This window comes from Caretta caretta, chromosome 4 (assembly GCF_965140235.1).
Source record: "Caretta caretta isolate rCarCar2 chromosome 4, rCarCar1.hap1, whole genome shotgun sequence".
Classification (NCBI taxonomy): Eukaryota; Metazoa; Chordata; order Testudines; family Cheloniidae; genus Caretta; species Caretta caretta.
This window is the reverse complement of record NC_134209.1, coordinates 20970803-20994131: the sequence shown is the minus strand read 5'-3', so window position 1 is coordinate 20994131 and position 23329 is coordinate 20970803. Positions and strand designations below refer to the sequence as shown.

Genomic DNA, 23329 nt, shown 5'->3' with positions numbered 1-23329 from the left:
GGGAAGGTTCAAGAAACCTTGTAGAAGGTAGTTAAGCAATAAGCAACCCACGAAGCAAGTTCCTCCTTAACCCCCATTAGTCAAAGATGGGTTCAGGCCCTGAAATATGAGGGTCTGTTTTTAACGTCTTCACTATACTCTGAATACTCATTAACCATAAGGATGCCCAGTCTTACTTGAATCCTGCTGCGCTCAACCTCAATTATATACCATACACGAAGTACAAGTAACGCATCGTGAGAGAAGTGTTTCCCTTTATCATTTTCAATTTGCTCCTTTTCAATCTCACTGAGCATCTCCTTATTCTTGTATTACAACAAAGGATGAATAGAACTTACTTGTTCTACCTTCACCATATATTTTTTCCTTATGTCGGTTTTTTAAAGCAAGCAATCCCACCCTTCTCAGTTTCTTCATATAAAAGAGTTCATCTATGCTTGTTATCACAACTGTTACCAGTCTCTGAACACACTTTCTGCTACACCCTTTGAAACGGAGACAAGAGCTGAACAGAGAAGAGTGTAACATTGATTTATATCATGTCATCACAGTAAAAGCTGTGTTATCCATAGAGCCCTACCGAATTCACAGTCCATTTTGGTCAATGTCACGGTCATAGGATTTTAAAAATTGTAAATTTTATGATTCCAGCTATTTAAATCTGAAATTTCACAGTGGTGTAATTGTATGGGTCTTGACCCAAAAAGCAGTTGTGGGGAGGTCAAAGGTTATGGGTGGGGGTGGGGTTGTAGTACAGCTACCCTCACTTCTGTGCTGCTGCTGGCGCTGCATTCAGAGCTGGGCAGCTGGAGAGCAGCAGCTGCTGGCCAGGAGCCCAGCTCTGAAGGCAGAGCCGCTCCCAGCAGCAGTGCAGAAATAAGGATGGTATTGTATGGTATTACCAACTTTACTTCTGAGCTGCTGCCTGCAGAGCTAGGCCCTCTGTCAGCTGCTACCACTCAGCCCTGAAGGCAGCAGCGCAGAAGGGTGGCATAGTATGGTATTGCCACCCTTACTTCTGCTGGCGGGGAGCCACCGTCAGAGCTGGGTGCCTGGCAACCACCCACTGCTCTCCAGCTGCTCAGCTCTGAAGGCAGAGCAGAAGTAAGAGTGGAATAGGGCGGTGTCCCCTAAAATAGCCTTGCAACTCCCCTGTAACTCCCTTTTGGGTCAGGACCCCCAATTTGAGAAATGCTGGTCTCAACCGTGAAATCTGTATAGTATAGGGTAAAAGCACTCAAAGACCAGATTTCACGGTGGGACACCAGATTCCATGGCCTGTAACATGTTTTTCATGGCAGAGAATTTGGTAGGGCCCTAGTTATCCGGCACTTTACCAACCAGAAAGCTCTCTAAACCAGCATTTCGGTAGAGGTGTGGGATGCACGCTCTGGGAGAGTTTGGGTGCAGGAGGGGACTTGGGGCAGGGGATTTGGGCGTGGGAGAGGTATAAGGGTGCTGAATCTGGGCAGCACTCATCTTGGGTGGCTCCCCGCAAGCGGCAACATGTCCCTGCTGCTCCTTGGCGGAGGTGTGGCCAGGTGGCACTGCAAGCTGCCTCCGCCCGCAGGAGCCGCCCTTGCGGCTTCCACTGGCTGCAGTCAATGCTCCTAGGTGGAGGAACAGCCACAGCAACTCCGTGTGCTGCCCCCGCCCCGAGCGCTGACTCCACAGCTCCCACTGGCTGGGGACCACGGCCAATGGGAGCTGCGGGAGAGGCACCTGTGCGTAGAGGCAGCTCACACTGAGCATTCTTTGTCTCAGGTGCTTGGTTAGCTGGTTCCTGTTCACATGCCCAGGGTCTACTGATCACTATATGTGATCACAGAATCATAGAATATCAGGGTTGGAAGGGACCTCAGGAGGCAATTTAGTCCAACCCCCTGCTCAAAGCAGGACCAATCCCCAACTTTTGCCCCAGATCCCTAAATGGCCCCCTCAAGGATTGAACTCACAACCCTGGGTTTAGCAGGCCAATGCTCAAACCACTGAGTTATCCCTCCCTCCAAATATCAGGAAGGAATTTTCTCCCAGTTGACCTTGGGGGATTTTCGCCTTCCTCTGCAGTGTGAGGGTGCAGATCCCTTTCCAGGATTATCTAGGTCTAACTCAGTTATTTCCCTGCCATTGCAGGGGCCTCAAGCACTGGCACACCTCAGTCCCTCCTATTCTCTTCCTGGTGCAGATAGTAGCCTAGTCTCCGGTTGGGCTGTAATGCTTTGGTCTCCTTTCAGTTGTTGGGTTTAGTGTGCCAGACCTGGCTGGTGCAGGTGGACTGTGATATCAGGCTAAACAATCTAGCGGTCCCTTCTGGCCATAACTCCATGATTATGACTCATGCTGTAAACTGATACACAACTGGCATGCTGAATGAAGTTACGCTGCACTAGGCATTATCTTTATTACACAAGAAAAAAAATGTATAATTGATTAAATCTAATTCTGCCACTAAATTTAGTTCCATGTGGAACTATAAAGATAGCAGTACTATGTTTGATAAAAAATGCCAAATTGCTATAACCCTTAAGGGCTGCAGAGCCAAAACGTTAATAGATCTGGAGGTCACTTGATATGCAAATTTCATATAAATCAAAGTTGCCTTTAATATTTCAATATTTGATCCTTCTTTCAGGTTATTCCACTAAATGTGTATAAACAAGATTGTGAAAGATGTCATACCTGAGATAAGCCATCAGTAAGGTACCTCAGAGATCAGCACTGTGCTGCTGTGCTTGTGTAGAGAGGTAAAGCTTGCAAACAAGACCAAAAATTGTAAGTCTCTTTAGTGACAGATAAATCTCAGAAAGATTTAAACATCTCAGGGCAGTGATCTATAGAACAGGTGATTAGCCCAATGTGACCTATGTAAAGTGATTCATGGTAGGACTAAAGAGTCAAAGACCATGTGTGTGTCTGGACAGACATCACAAATGTACTGAACCCTGGTGATGCCTCATCTAAAGTACTGTATCCATTGATAGCGTTACTACAACATAGACACACAAATTATGAAAGAGGTTCAGAAAAGCGCTACTAAAAGTAAAAAATATGGCTACTAAAAGTAAAAAATTATATCACAGACATAATAGACTGATAAGCCTGTATCCTTTGGAGAAGATGGTTATTACAGGAAAATCTTGTCATTTGTTTCTATGAAGAAAACATTAGGCACACCAATATTTTGTGATATACAAAGACTACTAAAGCATTGTTCTTTCTACCCACAATTTCATCACCAGAGCTCCAACAAATAAAGTACTCTTAGTAAGGACAGCTAGTGCAATACAGCCATTAAACACCACTGTCCAGCTTTGGTGTAGAACAGCAATACTCTACTCTGGCTCTATAGTCATGTGTAGCTGTGCATGGACCATCTGCAACAGGCTTTTGATGTGCACTTCACTCAGTACTAGGTTCCAAGCTAGTTACAACAGATGCATACTCCATAATGCAGCGTGGAATGGAAAAGGAGATGCTATGGTCCCTTGAAAGCAGAAATGAAGTGTTCCTCCTTCTGTTAACCAGGTAGGAAACAGAGTGATATTCTCCTCGAAGTACTATAAAAAATGCTGATATTTTACGGTTGTAAAATATCAAAAGGTGTTCATTATAACAGATTAATTGAATCTCAATCCCGAAAACTAGTTTTCTCAAGTTTAACAGCATTGCCTCAATCAGAATGCAGAGGATTTAATCTCTCCCTCTAACAGAGGGACTGGGATTTTCAATCTAAGCCCTGGTCTACACTAGGAGTTGAGGTCGAATTTAGCAGCGTTAAATCGATTTAACCCTGCACCCGTCCGCACGACGAAGCCCTTTTTTTCGACTTAAAGGGCTCTTAAAATCGATTTCCTTACCCCACCCCCGACAAGGGGATTAGCACTGAAAGCGGCCTTGCTGGGTCAAATTTGGGGTACTGTGGACACAATAAGATGGTATTGGCCTCCGTGAGCTATCCCAGAGTGCTCCATTGTGACCACTCCGGACAGCACTCTCAACTCAGATGCACTGGCCAGGTAGACAGGAAAAGGCCTGCAAACTTTTGAATTTCAATTTCCTGTCTGGCCAGCGTGGCAAACTGCAGGTGACCATGCAGAGCTCATCAACAGAGGTGACCATGATGGAGTCCCAGAATCGCAAAGTATCTCCAGCATGGACCAAACGGGAGATACGGGATCTGATAGCTGTATGGGGAGAGGAATCCGTGCTATCAGAACTACGTTCCAGTTTTCAAAATGCCAAAACATTTGTCAAAATCTCCCAGGGCATGAAGGACAGAGGCCATAACAGGGACCTGAAGCAGTGCCGCGTGAAACTTAAGAAGCTGAGGCAAGCCTACCAGAAAACCAGAGAGGTGAACGGCTGCTCCGGGTCAGAGCCCAAAACATGCCGCTTCTATGATAAGCTGCATGCCATTTTAGGGGGTTCAGCCACCACTACCCCAGCCGTGTTGTTTGACTCCTTCAATGGAGATGGAGGCAACACGGAAGCAGGTTTTGGGGATGAGGAAGATGATGATGATGAGACTGTAGATAGCTCACAGCAAGCAAGCGGAGAAACTGGTTTTCCCGACAGCCAGGAACTGTTTCCCACCCTGGACCTGGAGCCAGTCCCCCCCGAACCCACCCAAGGCTGCCTCCCAGACCCGCCAGGCAGAGAAAGGACCTCTGGTGAGTGTACCTTTTAAAATACTATACATGGTTTAAAAGCAAGCATGTGAAAGGATTAATTTGCCCTGGCATTCGCAGCTCTCCTGGATGTACTCCCAAAGCCTTTGCAAAAGGTTTCTGGGGAGGGCAGCCTTATTCCGTCTACCATGGTAGGACACTTTACTACTCCAGGCCAGTAGCACGTACTTGGGAATCATTGTAGAACAAAGCATTGCAGTGTATGTTTGCTGGCATTCAAACAACATCCGTTCTTTATCTCTCTGTGTTATCCTCAGGAGAGTGATATCATTCATGGTCACCTGGCTGAAATAGGGTGCTTTTCTTAAGGGGACATTCAGAGGTGCCTGTTCCTGCTAGGCTGTTTGCCTGTGGCTGAACAGAAATGTTCCCTGCTGTTAGCCACGGGGAGGGGTGAGGGGCTAGCCGCGTGTGGGAGGCGGTGGAGGAGACAAAATGCGACCTTGGAACGAAAGCACATGTGTTATGTATGTAATGTTAACAGCAAGGTTTACCGTGAAAGAGTGTACCCATTGTTCTATAAAAAGTGTCTTTTTAAATACCACCGTCCCTTTTTTTTTCTCCACCAGCTGTATGTATTTCAAGGATCACAGGATCTTCTCCTTCCCAGATGCTAGCGAAGATCAGAAGGTGAAAAAAATGCACTCATGATGAAATGTTCTCTGTGCTCATGCTGTCCTCCCACACTGACAGAGCACAGACGAATGCGTGGAGGCAGACAATGTCAGAGTGCAGGAAAGCACAAAATGACCGGCAGGAGAGGTGGCGGGCTGAAGAGAGGGCTGAAGCTGAAAAGTGGCGGCAGCGTGATGAGAGGAGGCAGGATTCAATGCTGAGGCTGCTGGAAGATCAAACTAATATGCTCCAGCATATGGTTGAGCTGCAGGAAAGGCAGCAGGCGCACAGACCGCCACTACAGCCCCTGTGTAACCAACCGCCCTCCTCCCCAAGTTCCATAGCCTCCTCACCCAGACGCCCAAGAACGTGCTGGGGGGGCCTCCGGCCACCCAGCCACTCCACCCCAGAGGATTGCCCAAGCAACAGAAGGCTGGCATTCAATAAGTTTTAACGTTTTAAACTTTTAAAGTGCTGTGTGGCCTTGTCCTTCCATCTTCCACCACCCCTCCCAGTGCTTCTCTCCTCCACCACCCCTCCTGGGCTACCTTGGTAGTTATCCCCCTATTTGTGTGATGAATTAATAAAGAATGCATGAATGTGAAGCAACAATGACTTTATTGCCTCTGCGAGCGGTGATCAAAGGGAGGAGGGGAGGGTGGTTAGCTTACAGGGAAGTAGAGTGAACCAAGGGGTTTCATCAAGGAGAAACAAACAGAACTTTCACACCGTATCCTGGCCAGTCATGAAACTGGTTTTCAAAGCTTCTCTGATGCGCACCACGCCCTCCTGTGCTCTTCTAACCACCCTGGTGTCTGGCTGTGCGTAACCAGCAGCCAGGCGATTTGCCTCAACCTCCCACCCCGCCATAAACGTCTCCCCCTTACTCTCACAGATATTGTGGAGCACACAGCAAGCAGTAATAACAGTGGGAATATTGGTTTCGCCAAGGTCTAACCGAGTCAGTAAACTGCACCAGCGTGCTTTTAAACGTCCAAATGCACATTCTACCACCATTCTGCGCTTGCTCAGCCTATAGTTGAACAGCTCCTGACTACTGTCCAGGGTGCCTGTGTATGGTTTCATGAGCCATGGCATTAAGGGGTAGGCTTGGTCCCCAAGGATACATATAGGCATTTCAACATCTCCAACGGTTATTTTCTGGTCTGGGAATAAAGTCCCTTCCTGCAGCTTTTGAAACAGACCAGAGTTCCTGAAGATGAGAGCGTCATGTACCTTTCCCGGCCGTCCCATGTTGGTGTAACGTCCCTTGTGATCCACCAGTGCTTGCAGCACTATTGAAAAGTACCCCTTGCGGTTTATGTAATCGCCGGCTTGGTGCTCCAGTGCCAAGATAGGGATATGGGTTCCGTCTATAGCCCCACCACAGTTATGGAATCCCATTGCAGCAAAGCCATCCACTACAACCTGCACATTTCCCAGGGTCACTACCCTTGATATCAGCAGATCTTTGATTGCGTTGGCTACTTGCATCACAGCAGCCCCCACAGTAGATTTGCCCACTCCACAGGGCTACTGCCACTTGCTTCTCAACCATGAGGGCTGCTCTCATCTTGGTATTCCTGCGCCTCAGGGCAGAGGAAAGCAAGTCCCAAAGTTCCATGAAAGTGCCCTTACGCATGCAAAAGTTTTGCAGCTACTGGGAATCGTCCCAGACCTGCAACACTATGAGGTCCCACAAGTCTGTGCTTGTTTTCCGAGCCCAGAATCGGCATTCCACCGCATGAACCTGCCCCATTAGCACCATGATGCCCACATTGCCAGGGTCTGTGCTTTGAGAAAAGTCTGTGTCCATGTACTCATCACTCACGTCACCGCACTGACATCGCCTACTCGCCCGGTATCGCTTCGCCAGGTTCTGGTGCTGCATATTCTGCCGGATAATGCGTGTGGTGTTTAATGTGCTCCTAACTGCCAAAGTGATCTGAGCGGGCTCCATGCTTTCCGTGGTATGGCGTCTGCATAGAAAAAAGGCGCGGAACGATTGTCTGCCATTGCCCTGACAGAGGGAGGGGTGACTGACAACTTGGCTTACAGGGATGGCTTACAGGGAATTAAAATCAACAAAGGGGGTGGCTTTGCGAGAAACTGAATGGCCCCCTCAAGGATAGAACTCAAAACTGGGTTTAGCAGGCCGTTGATTTCACAGAGGGAAGGAGGGAGGAGAAAATGAATCCAAAACAAATCTGGCCTATTTCTCGTTTTGAGCCACTTCATCTATCTTTATACATCTTGCTGGCAGCAGACTGCAGTACGACCGCTAGCCATCGTCATCTCCTGGGTGCTCGGCAGAAGACGGTGCAGTATGACTGCTGGCCATCATCTTCTGCTGGCTGCTGATTAAAAGACAGTGCACTGCTGGTAGGACTCAATCACCATGAGACGAAACTTAAAAGGGAAATGACCTGACTGAGTCACTCCCATGTTTGCCCAGGCGCCCCGACCTCATCAAGGTCGGTTAAAAGAGCATCCAGGACTACGACGGCTACCAGTCATACTGCACTGTCTGCTGCCAAAAGGCAATAAACTGCTGCTGTGTAGCAATGCAGTACCGTGTCTGCCAGCACCCAGGAGACATATAGTGACGGTTAGCTGAGCGGGCTCCATGCTTCCCGTGGTATGGTGTCTGCACAGGTAACTCAAGAAAAAAGGCGCAAAATGATTGTCTGCCCTTGCTTTCACTGAAGGAGGGAAGGAAGGGGGCCTGACGATATGTACCCAGAACCACCCGCAACAATGTTTTAGCCCCATCAGGCACTGGAATTTCTACTCAGAATTCAAATGGGCGGCAGAGACTGCAGGAACTGTGGGATAGCTACCCACAGTGCAACGCTCCGGAAGTCGACGGTTGCCTCAGTACTGTGGACACACTCCGCCGACTACATGCACCATGCATTTAGAGCATTTGTGTGGGGACACACAATCAACTGTATAAAAACGCTTTCTACAAAACCGACTTCTATAAATTCGACCTAATTTCGTAGTGTAGACATACCCTCAATATGCTACAAGACAATCACATAGCAGCAGGGTCCATGCATCCTTCCCCCTACCCCAGCAATTTGGAGAAGGTTAGGAAATTGCAAACATATCCCTCAAATCCTTCTGTGGTCTATTCCTTTGTCACTTAGAGACCCGATTACTGCAATTCACTCTACCTGTGGCCACACCTTGAATCAACCTGGAAATTTGAGCTACTATAGGTAGTGGCTTACTTGGTAAGCAGCATACCTTGCCAAGTACACATGACATCAGTATTCCAGGATCTTCATGGACTTCCTGTTATTTCCAAATGATATTAAAGGTAAGTTTTAAGGCCCTAAATGACTTTGGACCCGCATACTTGAAAGACAGTATGGGAGGGAGGTAAACTCCCATAGAGGAGATCAATGGAAGCATGCAAACTGGATCTACCTCCATTCTGGATAGCCAGCCCTCTCTCTAAAAGACTCCTTAAATTTTAAAACTTACTTCTCCCCACTTCATCCAACATAGCCTAGATTGGTTGACTTTCATGGCATACTGCAAAGTGTATGTTTACTCAACCTTCCGGAGGTGTTGCAGGGAGCAGCTTGATGGGACCGTATGGTTGTGGGGCAAGAGTTTTATGAGGAGCTACTGGTGGATTAACCTCCACGATCAGGCCCTAAGGCAAGAGATGCTAATAAGTACTGCTGAAGTCAACACTATTCACATACCTAAGTTCTTGCACAGTATGCATGTCACGGGCACCAAGAGTAATAAATACCATTTTACAAGTTTCACCATAAATCTCTAACAATGCTAGTCTCATCACAGCTCCATTCACGGACCCAAGTGGCTCTTCATTTGTGAAAAACTGAACGCCACTGGTAGAGAAAGTGTTGCCAAAAGAGTTCAGGTACAATGCAGTACAATGAAAGCAAACAGACAGTAGCTTAAAACTTCAAGTCAGGGACTTGTCTCCTCAGTATAAACACCCTGTAAGTGGATATACTGCACTGTTAGTCTGAAGACTCATCTGTGAATGGACAAATATTTCATCCATGTAAATGATACTGGATAAGCAGAACAATAGAAATCTTGCTGGACAAGAGATGCAAGAGCAGCTGACTTGTCAGGAGGAGGAGCATTTTACTTTGAATATGCATAAAACATTCACACCACAGAACTTCTAAACCTGTACAGGGTGATCAGGGAGGACCTTTTCTAATCCACAAGGGTATCTGCCAATTTCAGTGTTAAAACTGGTGTAATAAACAAGCGACATACCCTTTGACCCCAATGTAACACGAGGATCAACAGAGCTCCTGGAAGGAACTGAGGACAACACAGCAAATCTGTTTTAAAAGAAGCTGGTCCATCTACCACCTCTCTCACCCTCTGATGTTACCTTTACTGCTGTTCTCTAAATGAACAAAGCAGAGAGTCAAGGAGGGGGGAAATAAAGAGAGGAGACAGCTCTCTCCCACAAGAGTCTAGCATTGACCTGTTGACTACGCCTCTAGTCTTTCTGTTAGAAAGACAGATAGACAGGGTTTTAAACATTTAATATACAATTAACAGCCAGAAAGATTCAAACCCATGCAGTGGGCCACACCAGGAAGTTCAAGGGGCAATACCACGTTGAATAACCCAGCTTCACCCCCAGAAAGGGAAGAGGCTGCTGAGATTCCTACTTTGAGGTGCGCTCTCTGGCATCAGCTTATGAGTTTTATCTTCTCTACCAACCTCTCTCCTATTTGCATCCTAAATACTTCCACATATGCCAACTAATACCTCTTCCTCCTTGATGTATAATCCTTTCTGCTGATTGGAAACTACGCTCCCTCCCACTATTCCTGCCCCACTGTCACTTTATAACCCTTTCACAAGCAAATGACATCTTTCCTCAAATTAAGCCTAGCAGCATCCTTCTATTGTATTCTCTGACAACTCTCCAGTCTGTCCCTTTTTCCAAGAGTGGCATCAAAACTGAATATTAAAGAGGTGATCGGAAAGAAAACAGAAAAACTAGCACCTGCCTACTTTGGGACCCCCATGCATACGCTGCCTAAAACTACCCGGGGCCTTTTTTCCTTGCTCCTTTCAGTTTAATGGGCACAGAAGCATGAACCAAGCATGCTGAGCAGAGATACTCCGTGACAGCTGGTTTAGCTGAAGCCTGCAGGAAGGTTGTTCCCGATGTCAGGACCTGCAGAAGAGGAGGGTCTGACAGCCCCCTGTAGCCACGTTGGAGGGGGACACAGTGTTAGATGCAGGAAGAGAGAAGCAGCTCCACCCAAGCAGACGCATCCACGCAAGGGGTTTAGGAGCGAGGCAGCTGGTTTTGGACCATCCCTCACACGAGCGGGGCCCCGGCCGAGCGGAGGACGAGGAGGAACATGGCTGCACGGGTGAGGAGGCGGCGGTGGCGGCGGCGCTGCCCAGGCTGGAGGGCGAGGGGAGGCACTGCCGGGCCGGCGAGGCGCGATGCCCCGGGGGAGCGGGCAGCGCTGCCGGCCTCGGGGCGGGGAAGGAGAGCCGGGGTATGGAGCCACCCGCATCCGGCCCGAGGGCAGCGCTGCGCCGTGACCCTGCCCGCGGGCCACCGCCCCGGCTGCAGCCGCCCGATACGCAGCGGGCTCCGCCGGGGCAGGGTAGGAGCCGCCTGACGGCTGCGGCCCGCAGGGGAAAAGCGCAGCCCGGGCCGGCCCGCAGGGCCTCGGGCCCCCCCACCACCGACAGCCCGGCCCGCGGGGCCCCACCCCCCGCGCATCCCCGCCTCACGCCGGCGCAGCGCGGCTGTTGGGCCGGCCGGCGCCCGGCGTGGCGGCAGGCCCGGGCCGCGTCCCGCTCTCACCTACGGCAGCGCTCGGGGCCGGGCGCTCCCCGGGGCCTGGACGTGTCGGCGGGCGGGCGGGCGGGCGGAGCGCGGCGCGGCCTCTCCCGCGGGGTCCCAACGGGAGCGGGCTGCGGCGGGGGCTGGGCACGGGCACAGCGCGGCTCGGGGAGCGGGGCAGCGGCGCGGGCTGCGGGCTCTCGCTTCGCGTCTCCCTTATTGTCTCGCCCCTGCGCCCTGCATTCCAGGGCAGGAACCCCCGTCACCACCCTCCGCCAATCAACGGCGCCCTCGCTGTGACGCCTGCGGAACGCTCACTTCCCGCCGAACCGCACGCGGGGTTGAACGGCAGCGACCCGCTTCCGCCCGGCGTGACGCAGAGCGGCGGGCGCGCGACCGCGCTCGCGCCCCTAGCGTGTGCCCGGCAGCTTAGCACGAGCTCTGAGGGTCCTTCCAGCCCAACCAGCAGGGGCGCTAAGCGGGGGAAGGGACTTTGCAGTCCCGGGTCCGTGGCGCGCGCTGCAGGGACCCTTCCAGCCCGACCGGCGGGGGCAAGGGCATTAGCTGCGGGGATCGTTCCAACCCACTGAGCCGGGGCAATCAGGAAAGGAGGCTTCGCAGGCCCAGGCAGTGGCATGAGCTGTGAGGGTAGTGCCAGTCCCCGGGGCAGTGCTATTAGACCGGTGGAGACGGGAATTGGCAAAACAGTAGGCAGTTGCACTAACCTTAAGGGGAAGGAGGTTTTTAGCTCCAGGCTTGGGGGGAGGAATTTGCAGTCTTGTGGCCAAGGGTGACCTGCTGAATATAGATGCAGGTGCAACTCACACACACGAAAGCAGTACCTGTGTTTTCGAAGTGGCAGTTCTTTACCTAATTTAAAAAAAAAGATTTTGCAAACTAGATTCAACTTTGAAACCAGTGATGTATTTGTGAAATTCCTTTTGTGGAAGGGAGGCTGAGGAAAAAGGTCTTGCCGTGCAGAACAAGGTAAATAGTGAGTCCGGATATGTTTTTATATAATAATTTAAACCACAGAAACATAAAGAGAGGAACCAGGAAACAGTATATCCCCTGGGGATAGGAAGCAATTGAACAAGCAGCAGCTAGCTGGTTGCCAAGAAGAAAATGCTTCATAAAGGGCATTGCTTTTTCCAGTTTACACTAGGCTTTTCTAATGCATCCATCACTGGTATTTAGGTGCCAAATACAAATTTATCCACAAAGGACCCTGTTCTTCCTCCACTTCTTGGTTCAGCTACTGGTACTTAGAAAAATATATTCCCCCATGCCATCAACAATCTTTCCATTAGAAAACGTATGGAAGTTATCAGAAAGAAAAATTGGGAAGTGATAGGTTTGGGGTCATGCACTGAAAACATGCAGATTCATTCTGACCTGTTGTGAGCAATTCCATTGTTAAAAGCTCTCACCCAAAAGCCAGATGGTCCCTGTCAGCTTGTAGCAGGCCTCAGCACAGGAATTGTAACTAACTTCAGTATTTTTAATTGGTTCTGTTATTTTCTTCGCAGCAAAAAATAGCTATCAAGATACCTATCACAATGTAAAATCCTTGTAACAATCAGGCAAGGTTGGTTTTATCTCAACATAGCCAGTCCAGGTGAACTCTCAGTGGGAGGGGCTGGGGTAGGCTTTTTCTCAACTAGCTATCTTGGTAAAAACTAAATTGCCTGGTCTCTAGGATTTACATTGCAATAGATACCTTGATGTAAAAAAGCACTTTTGCAGTGAAGACACAGCCTCTGTTATGATAGCATAAACCCTCTGTGTATGTGAGCACATGGGGAAAACACTTTAAACTGGTTTAAAACCGTATTATAGCAATCTAATTCGTTCAATTACTATATAAACCAGCTTAAGACAATAACTGACTGAACTAAGCTAAATCAATATAAGCTAGTTATAAGCCAGCTTCATTGTGTTCACACAGGAATTTTCACTGTTTTAGCTCAGTTTAAATATTGATTTTAGTTAAATCAATGCAATTTGTGTTTAAATGGCTAAAGTCTCTAGCAACAAACTGAGTAAGAGGTTTTGGATAAAGCTTAAAAGATGTAAACATCCCTACAAAAAGTTTTCCCCCTCCAGAAATCTCCGCTGGGAATCCATACTCTTCCCAGTGATCAAAGTTTCATGTTAAAATTCAAATTAAAGAAAAAAATGTTTTCCGGGTTCAACAATGAAATAACATTTTCTTATCACCAGACTACCAACAGCTCCAACTCCCAACACGTGATCTCCTAGAGGAAGGAAAGCAGGCAGTATTTATATTTTGCCCCGTTTCCCAAGACTCGTGGCTGAGAGAGGAGGTGCTTTGCCCACCCATTTCCTGGATCCCAATAAGATTAAAGGCTACGGTACTAAGTCCTGGATAGCATTGGGTTCTACCAGTGCTATATTGGGACCACTTGCTCGCTCTCTCTCTTTGTTTGCTTTATGCACTGGGGCTGCACTTGCAAGAAGAAAACCTGGAATAGGGTAGCATAGCATAGGACAGTGGTTCTCAAACTATGGGGTGGGTCTCCTCTGTAGCCTCCTACAGCTGAGATAACATTGCTTCCTCCTTGGTGTGCAGGTTAATGATCTATCCCCTCAATTAGAGGAACAGCTAGTTCCCACCCTTCTACAAATCAGCTCTGAACTGAACCAGGTTCTCTCCTTTTCTTCCCCCTCCATGCCTGGCATTGGCTGCACACCCCCTTGCCCTTGGGGGACATGTTCCTGGTGGTGAGAACATTCAAAAGGGAGCAGCTCAGTATGTAGGCTGACTGAGAAGGAGAGCAGGTCGGGGGGAACAGTTGCTGGGCTTTAGCTACCTAGCCAAATAGCTGGAAGTCCATTGATTGGCTGTGTTAGCTAAGAGTGATGACTCACTATCTCTGAGAGAAGGGGTACTGCAGATGAACCTGCTGGCAGGAAACCAGGAGGGGTCTGAGACCAAGCTGTGAGACAAACACAGGTACAGGAAACAGGGGTAGGAAGTGTGAGAAGGGGTACCAGACCCTAGGTCACATATATGGGCTACTGCTTTGAAGGGCGCTGGGTTGGAACGTTGTAAAGTAGGGTGGGCTAGGGTTCCACTTTCCCCCTGGGGACTGTAGCTACTAAGCACAGCACAGTAGTGCAGGACCCTCACCAATAGGTGGTGCTGCTGACCTGGGACACATGGCCACCCCCCCCCCCCCCCCCCAGGGTCCATATGAAATGTCAGAGCTGAAAGTTTTTTTTTGTTTTGTTTTTTCCCTATTGCAAATGTGGAAGTTAGTGTTCAGTATGAGACAATTGATCCATGGAAGTTTTTTTTGTTTTTTTTTTTAAAAAACCTTTTAGGGTATTCCTGTCAAAGTTGAACATTCACTATTTCTAGCACAGTGAAAACAGATAGCTTGGAGTATCATAGCAGTTAAAAAACTGAGTTAATTGATTTTGTTTAGGTGTATTGTTGGCTACAGTGTTTGGTTCTCAAACCACAATAATAGGAAAAATCTGATCTTCAGACTTGTAATTTTTTTTAAAAATAATTTTGAGAGCCTGTAATTCTCAATTTGTACCTTTCTTCTGAAGTGACATTAATGCAATCTTCTAATCTAATCACTTAGGTTTTATTCTAATTAAATATTTAATAAAATATCTAAAATACCATTAAAACTAACAACAAAATAGGAAGCTGTCATCTTGATAGGTAAATCAGAATATGAATTGAACACTTCTGATCCTATCTGCATACATAGGAAAACCGATACTTAGAAAGTTGTTAGGTGGGGAAAATTTAAATTACATCAGTCCTGCAAAACTTTAAACTGAATCAAAACTAGTAAGAATACTGTATACACAAATCAGCTTTTAACTACTAACTTCCCCTACCTTAAGAAGGGTGTGATCCTCTGTACCTTGGAGGAACACCCTACACCCCCATGTTCATCTTTATAAAATGCTTGTGTGGTATTCAATGCAAAGTTTGTCATGTTGGGTATCTTTGGAAGGCTTGTGATGCACTGAGCATGGTTGTTATAGAGATGTTACAGTAATGTTATAGTCAGGTTATAGGTTACAATTTCATGTATGTAGTTTTGAGGCTGAAAATGTATCCCCATGGCTTAAAGTGAGCCCAGGAGAAAACTCTCCAAGAACAGAGGCAGTTCACACCTCATCAGGGCATGTATGGGACAAACCCAGCCCAGCCTCACAGGAACAAAGGGCACTGGCCTACCCAACAACAAAAGAGTATCAGGGTTGCAAGGGACCTCAGGAAGTCATCTAGTCCACTCTCCTGCTCAAAGCAGGACCAATCCCCAATTTTTGCCCCAGATCCCTAAATGGCCCCCTCGAGGATTGAACTCACAACCCTGGGGGAACATCACAAAGGGAAGTACAGATATTTGAAATTCACCCCTGGAAAGAGGTTAAGTAACTTAAGGGACTTACCAGTATGCAGGGCAGCCGAGGTCCTGAGTAAGGGGAAGGGGCGGGGCTTCAGGCAGAAAGGGCATGGTTGGGGGGCCGGACTCCCCTAGCCAGCCCTTAAGAGTGGCCCGGCAGTGATTTAAAGGGCCTTGGGCTCTGGGATGCTGCTACCACTACCCCAGGGCTCGGGTGGTGATTTAAAGGGCGCGGGGCTCCGGCCACTCCCGGGAGCCCTGGGCCCTTTTAAATTGCCGGGCCCCACAGAAGCTGCCCCTGCCAGTACAGTTGGCTGCGTACTGGCTCTTACTGGTACGCTGTACCCTACTGGCTTACTTTCATCTCTACCTCTTCCATGTGTTTGGGGTTTTTAAGCAAGAGTTGGCATATTAGTGGTCTAGAAAGGTTTGAGATGTCATCTTAAACTTGTTTTTTTCTTCCTTTCATAGATACTTTGCAAAGTTGCTGGAGCCTACCTGTGACTACAACTTTCTAGAGACCAGGATTGTTTTCTCTTCTTCCCCTGTCACCCAAATAAAAGTAAATACAGAAGTGAGTCTCCTTATCTACCTGATCTGGTCCTGGTTTGAGGCAGAAGAGATGTTGCCCATGGGAAAGGGTGATGCTGCACAATGGAAGAATTCAAAATGGATAGGAAGTCCTCAGACACTTGGGGTAGGGGGAGGTAAAGATTTCAACTGGAATTAGGTGTAACATTTCTCTGACTCCTACTACAACTGCTCAATGTAATAATCATAAGTTTCAATTAGGAGTAAAGTATCTCCTTGCTATGAACAATACCAAATGATTAAAGGTTTCAGCTTAAACCAAAACACTCAGAAAGCAGCCAATTTCAGTTTGGAAACTAGAGCACAGAGTGGAGGAGGTGACTGTAAAAGGAAGAGAAAAAAAAACCCATTACCCTTTCTAAAGGAATCATTTTTTTCTTCTTTGAATGAGTGTACCAACTTGCTTTTCCTAATAGTTACCAAGCTTCTCAATGGGAAGGAACATAACAAAAAGCCTGTCTAATCCCGTATCCTACACATGATGCTGCCGCAAATGGCTATGTGTGGGATAGGGGAGAAGCTGTGTGGGTCAGTGTGTGACAAAGGAGGGTCAGTGTGTGTTTGAGGGAGGGATGGGGTGTGCGTATGTGGTAATGTAACATGAGAGTTGGGGTTTTGGTCTGTGTGTCGGACTCAGGCCTGGTCTACACTATGAAGTTAGGTCTACCTAATTATGTCAATGTCTACACTTACGGTAATGCCCTAACTCCACTTGCATGAGAGGCATAGGGTTTATGTTGCTGAAGCAGGGCACTTACGATTCCAACTCCACAAGAGGCATCGGGTTTATTATGTTGATGTAGTTAGGGCGACACTCTGTCCCTGTAGACACTGCCTTATTATATCAGTTGTTGGCTGTCATTCTTGTCAATTTCACAGCTGCCTGCTGGAGCCCTGAAATTAACAATAAAGGGTGATAGGCTCCTTGCTCTGAACCCCCTAACTCACAGCTCAGGTACCCCCTGAGACTCTCTGAGCTGGGTGCCCCCCGAACCCGCACTGCCCCTCTTCAGTTGGTGGAAGAGCTCCTGGTGAGGATGCACACCACTGACAGAAGGAGGGTAATGTGGACATGAAAAACTACAGTAATTATTGTGGTAGCTGTAAGTCAACCTATGTTAGGTCAACTTAAGTTTGTAATGTAGACATGCCCTCAGAGGCTCAGTGTGTGTGGAGTGGGTGTAGGGGGAGGCTGAGATACTCTGTGTGGGTTGGTCAGTGTGTGTCCGTAGCATTGATCAGGATGAAGTACTGTGTGGGAGGGTCTGGCCAGGGTGGGGGAGGCTCAAGTGCTGTATGTGGGTGTTGGTCAGGACTGGGGGGTGTTTAGGTGCTGTGTATGGGGTGGGGGGGAGGGTGTTGGTCAGGGCTGGGGAGGCTCAGGGGCTGGGTGCGTGTGGGGTGTCAGTTCTGGGAGAGGCTCGGGTGCCGTGGGTGGGGTTCAGACACTGTATGGGGGGGAGTTGGCGAGTGTGAGGGGGTTCAGGTGCTGGGTGTCAGTCAGGCGGGAGGCTGAGGTGTTGTAAGGGGTCAGAGGAGATAGGTGTTGGTCAGGTCTCAGGCACTGTGGGAGCAGAAGTGCTGTGTGTTGGGTGGGGGGGGTCTAAGAGGGGGGTTCAGGTGCTGTGTGTTGGCAGTGGGGGAGGGCTTGGGGGTGCAGGCAGGTGCTGTGGGGGTCGGTGTGGGGGCAGGGGCGCTGTAGGGGGAGCGGGGGGGGGGCTCAGGAGCTACGTGCCTGCGGCGGCTGCTCCTACCTGACGCCCCCCGACGCCCCCCTCAGCTTTGCGCCCTCCGGCGGCCCTTCCCCCACCGGCGCCCAGCGCGGGCCCGGCGGCCGGGGAGCGGGTCCAGCGGGGCTGCCCCGCCTCTCTCGCCCTCTGAGCGGCCACGTCGCTGCCACGTCCAGGCGCAGGCGCCGCGGCTGCTTCCGGCGCGGCCGGATGGTGGGGCCGGGAGCGGCCCGCACTTGCCAGCGTCCCCGGGAGCCGGAGCGAGCGGGGCCGCAGCCAGGGCAGCGCGACCCCGGGCCGGGGCGGGCCCGCCATGAACTTCCTGCGGGGCGTCATGGGGGGGCAGAGCGCCGGGGCCCAGCCCTCCGGGGCCGAGACGGTGAGTCGGGCCGGGACGCCGCAGCGCGGGGCCCGACGCCTCCAGGGCTCCGCCAGCGCCCGGAGCGCCGGGCCCGGGCCCCCTGCGATGGGGGCAGCCGGGCCCGCCCACGCAGGGCCCCGGAGCGCCGCCTGTCTCGCCCGCCGCGGGGCCTGGGGCGCGCCCCGGCGCAGAGCCCAGGGTGCTGGGCACAGGGAGCGCCAGCTCCGGGCCTGGGTCTCCGGCTCTGCCCCGGGGCGGGCGCGGTGCCCCTTCCCCAGGCTGACCGGGGCCTGCGCTCCCAGGTCGGGCCGCGGCTTCTCCCCGGCTCCGGCTGGGGCGTGTTCCTCCTCCGCCCGCAGCGATCCCGCCCCAGCCTGGGCCCTGCTGGCCGCCCGTCGCGGCAGCTCGGGGACTTGCAACACAGGTGGTGGTGGTGGTGTCTCAGCGTCCAAAGGTAGCTTGCCCCGGAGACGGGGTGAAACCCGGTTGCTGTAAGCAGGCTAAACTCCCGTCTTGAGGCTTCTTGCAGGGACACGGCTAGTTTCTGTTGACACTACAATTTAAGCATGAGCAACTGGTTACCCTGATTGGGAGATGTGGTGTTTACCGGAGGCCCTTAAACAGATGGACGTTCAGCCTATTGGAGTGTAGCTTGAGAGGAGAAAAGACCTTGTGGCACCTTAGAGACTAACCAATTTCATCATAGAATTATCATAGAATATCAGGGTTGGAAGGGACCTCAGGAGGTCATCTAGTCCAACCCCCTGCTCAAAGCAGGACCAATCCCCAGTTTTTGCCCCAGATCCCTAAATGGCCCCCTCAAGGATTGAACTTACAACCCTGGGTTTAACAGGCCAATGCTCAAACCACTGAGCTATTTATTTGAGCATAAGCTTTCCTGAGCTACAGCTCACTTCATCGGATGCATAAAGCGAAAATACAGTAGGGGGATTTTATATACACAGAGAACATGAAACAATGGGTGTTACCATGCACACTGTAAAGTGATAATCAAGGTGGGCCATTTCCAGCTGTTGACAGCAGAGGAACAGTAGGGGAGGAAAATAAACATGGGGATTATTTCTTTTATTCTGAGACAGTGGTTCTGAAAGAAACAGAATTCTGGTGATGATCCTGTGCTGTACCTTACGCTTCAGTTATGTAGCAGTGTTGGAGAACTCTTCCCTAATGATCCACGTTTTTCAAACATGAAGTCAGATTAGGCTTTTAAATACATCCCTGTAAATCTGCAGTGAGAGAGCAGAATTTGGCTTTGGTAAGGAAGAAACAAGTCATGCTTTTCTGCCCCTTGTGAGTAACATTCTCAAGATAAAAATAGCTCAACTACAATTTGCATTTATTCTGTAGACCAAATTGAAGTGGCACTTTAGTCACCATAAAAGTTCACCACCTGAGTGACTAGTTCTTGAAAGTAGGGGTTAGAAGGTTTCAGTGCAGAATTTAGCAACTGATTCCTTATGCAGGGTTCAAAATGTAAAAATACCCTCCAAAATTATCATTTCTCTTGTCTTTTATCTTAAAAAATGATTGATTAAATTGTGGGTAAAATATTAAAGAACCTCTAAGTAGAAACATAGCTGAAGTTTGCTGTTACAGAAGCATTTTCTAGGTTATTGTCTCTGAAAATAGACTGGACAGCTTGGTTTTGGCTCAGAGATGCTTGCATGCTCTATCTCTTTGCCTTTCCTGTTATAAACAAGTAAGTGGAGTGGAACTGACAAATATCTTGTGCATAAGAGCAGGATCTTATATGTTTTTGGCTTGGTCTACCCTACAGAGTTAGGTCCATGTAAGGCAGTTTATGTCGACCTAATTATGTCAGTGTCTACACTAGAATGCTGCTTCCACCCAAGTAAGTGCCCTGCTACGCTGACATAATAACTCCACCTCCACTATAGGCATAGAGCGAGAGGCAGTGTCCCTGTAGACCGGGGTAGGCAACCTACGGCACGCAAGCTGATTTTCAGTGGCATTCACACTGCCCGGGTCCTGGCCACTGTTCCAGGGGGCTCTGCATTTTAATTTAATTTTAAATGAAGCTTCTTAAACTTTTTAAAAACCTTATTTGCTTTACATACAACAATAGTTTAGTTATATATTAAAGACTTATAGAAAGAGGCCTTTTAAAAATGTTAAAATATATTACTGTCGTGCGAAACCATAAATTAGAGTGAATAAATGAAGACTTGGCACATTACTTCTGAAAGGTTGCCGACCCCTGCTGTAGACACTGCATTACTTACATAGGCTGTTGGCTGTCATTCTGTTAGCAGCAAGGGCTCACAGTTGGAATCATGAAATTGACAAGAATGTCAATTTCAGCACTGGTAGTCTCTGTGCTGTGAAATTGAGCTGAGGAAGGGCTCACAGCTGGGACTGTCACCCCAGGCGGGTGGGGGGCTCCAGTTGCGAGCCCCATGGGGCTGTCAGTGCCCCACAATGCCCCCACTTCAGTCAGTTCAAGCACTCCTGGTGAGGATGCGCTCCACTGACAGAAGGAGTGTAGTGTGGACACCAACAGCCGATTGAATTACTGCAGTGGCTGTACGTTCACCTAAATTAACTCAACCTAATTTTGTGGTGTAGACAATCCCTCTGACACTCTCTGCTATCCAGAAAGGAACATTTACAATGGACAGAGTGGACAGTCCACACCTTCAGGCTAGTTACAGTTACAAGCAAGCCAAAATCACTCCAGTGGCTTGAAAATGCTGTTGTCACTTACTTTATAAATAGGATTTGCTGTATTTGTTGCAGTCCTTGCTTTGGAGGGCAGGGGGTTAGTTTATGATCAGGATGAAATTGTTTAAGTTATTAGGGTAAGTCTAACTTTGTTATGCAAACCTTCATGTGTTCTATGTAAAATAAACATAGAATCATAGAATATCAGGGTTGGAAGGGACCCCAGAAGGTCATCTAGTCCAACCCCCTGCTCAAAGCAGGACCAATTCCCAGTTAAATCATCCCAGCCAGGGCTTTGTCAAGCCTGACCTTAAAAACCTCTAAGGAAGGAGATTCTACCACCTCCCTAGGTAACGCATTCCAGTGTTTCACCACCCTCTTAGTGAAAAAGTTTTTCCTAATGTCCAATCTAAACCTCCCCCATGGGAAAATTTCCTCAGTTTAAGGTCTGAGTACATCAAAACACAGCTAAATTATATACATTTATTAAAATCAGTGACTTTTTTCATAAAGTAGAAGAAAGTAGTTAGAGAAAGGAAGTCAAGAGTTTTTGTCCCAGCAATGACACTGGCCTGCTGTACGATTCCCTCTCCATTGCATCCCCATCTGTAAAAACAGATAAGATATATTACAGATGGCAAGGCTTAATTTATGTCTGCAAAGTGACTTGAGATCCTTGCATGAAAGACTGTGTACTGTATTATATGGTGAGTAAAACAGTGCCCTTTCCTTTAAAACCAGAATATGGAAAAAATGAAGATTGTACAAACTTTGATACCAGTTAGGCTGTTGATTTTTGGGGAGAAATAACTTCTTCTAATATCTGACATTTGTAACAGCTGATATCTGTTTCATATGAAAACTTATTTACAGTGTGTGATTTTGAGGTTTTTCCTTTACACAATTTAAAATTTATCTCCATTTTGTGCCTCGTGTTTGTACTCCTCCTTGCCATTTCCTGGTGGGTTTCAGAGAGTAATACTTCACCTAAAGAAATTGCTCATTTTTTTCCTTGAGATCTGTTTATAGTATACATGATTAAGGCTAAGATTCTGTCATGCATATTTTTAGTAAAAGTCACAGAGAGGTCACAGGCTTCTGTGAATTTTTCTTTATTGCCCGTGACTTTTACTAAAAATATGCATGACAAATTGGGGAGCTGCAGGCTCCCCACATCACCCAGGAGGGTCTGGCTCAGAGGTGCAGGATCCCCCCACTGCCAGCAGCAGCTCCAAGCTCGGGACTCTGAACTGCAGGGCACCCATGGGCGCCTGAGCTCTGGGCGCCCTTGCCTCCGCCCCAGCTGGGAACTGCATGTGGGGCATCCCTGCCTCCCTCTGTGGCTGGGAGTTCGGGCCCCCGCAGTTCCCATGGGCGGCGGGCGACCCTAGAGCTCCCAGGCAGTGGGGGCTCAAGTCCCGGAGGTCTCTGGAAATCACGGATTTCGTGACTTTTGTGACCTCCGTGACAAAATCATAACCCTATACAGAATATCTAGGCAAGATTTATAAACAAGCCTAACTCTAAATTTCTGCTGTAGTAGGAAGAGAGCCTGAGATAGAAGTCTTTGTATTAAAGGCCTGGTATGAGGCTTGAGCTAAAGTAGTGGGCAAGCTTTGTCAATATAAAGCAAAGTTAGCACAAGTCAGGCTCTGCCTGTTTGCAAGTTCACAGAATCTGGCAAGAACAGGGCTGGTATTGCAGAAACGCACATTCTGAAGCCGTGCTCAGGGCACCGAGTACTCACGCAAACACATTCCAGAAGAGTGGTACCGGAACATCACGATATCGAAGATGGTACAGAAACATTCCCCATGGATAACAGGAACATCCTGACCCCTCCTAAAAGATAAGGTCAGGATGACAGTGTGATGAATAGAGATGTTTTAATCGAACCAACATGTACAAGGAGATGGGTGATAACTAGCTACGTCGGGGGCAGTAACTAACTATGTCAGAGGGGCAGTACGTAACCTGTTTGTATCAGGGTACAAAGAGATATCGCTGAGAGAGTCTTGGTCCAGCTGAGGGAGGGAATGGAAAGTCCTGCCATTCACCGAGCTGCATCCATTGTCATGGACAAACATGGCTTCGTGTCCTCGTAGATCTGCCATGCTTTGTTGACAATAAACCTGGCCTGGTGCTTTCGTATCTTAACAGATCTTGTGGTCATTGGGTGGTTCACTCAAGGTCTGCTGTGCTGGCTGTCTGCACAGAGCTGGGGCAGCACACAGAGAGAACACATGCAGCCGAACGTCTAACAACACTGGTGACCCTGATGTAATTCATTGAAATCATCAAGCAAAGCTTGTTACAATTAAAATTACAAGATTGGCCAGTCAAAGTGTACTATGCCAACAGCGTGGGAACTTCTTTAGATGATACTTACGTACAGCACTATCCCACTGTGCGCCTAGTAACTG

The 23329-nt window shown here is 48.7% G+C and overlaps 2 protein-coding genes across 4 annotated transcripts in view; one reads left to right on the top strand and one right to left on the bottom strand.

Moving 5' to 3' along the window:
* Positions 1 to 11367, bottom strand: part of G3BP2 (G3BP stress granule assembly factor 2) — a 49217-nt gene extending 37850 nt beyond the window's left edge. The window contains exon 1 of one of the 2 annotated variants that reach the window (XM_075127447.1): positions 11146 to 11367. The gene's annotated coding sequence lies outside the window, so the exon portion shown is untranslated. The remainder of the gene's footprint in view (positions 1 to 11145) is intronic. The other variant, XM_075127446.1, reaches the window with a different exon arrangement.
* Positions 11368 to 18036: 6669 nt separating this feature from the next.
* USO1 (USO1 vesicle transport factor) overlaps positions 18037 to 23329 on the top strand; it is a 64299-nt gene continuing 59006 nt past the window's right edge. The window contains exon 1 of one of the 2 annotated variants that reach the window (XM_048846645.2): positions 18037 to 18221. In XM_048846645.2, the coding sequence (XP_048702602.1) occupies positions 18156 to 18221 (66 nt within the window). In that variant the 5' untranslated portion in view covers positions 18037 to 18155. The remainder of the gene's footprint in view (positions 18222 to 23329) is intronic. The other variant, XM_048846646.2, reaches the window with a different exon arrangement.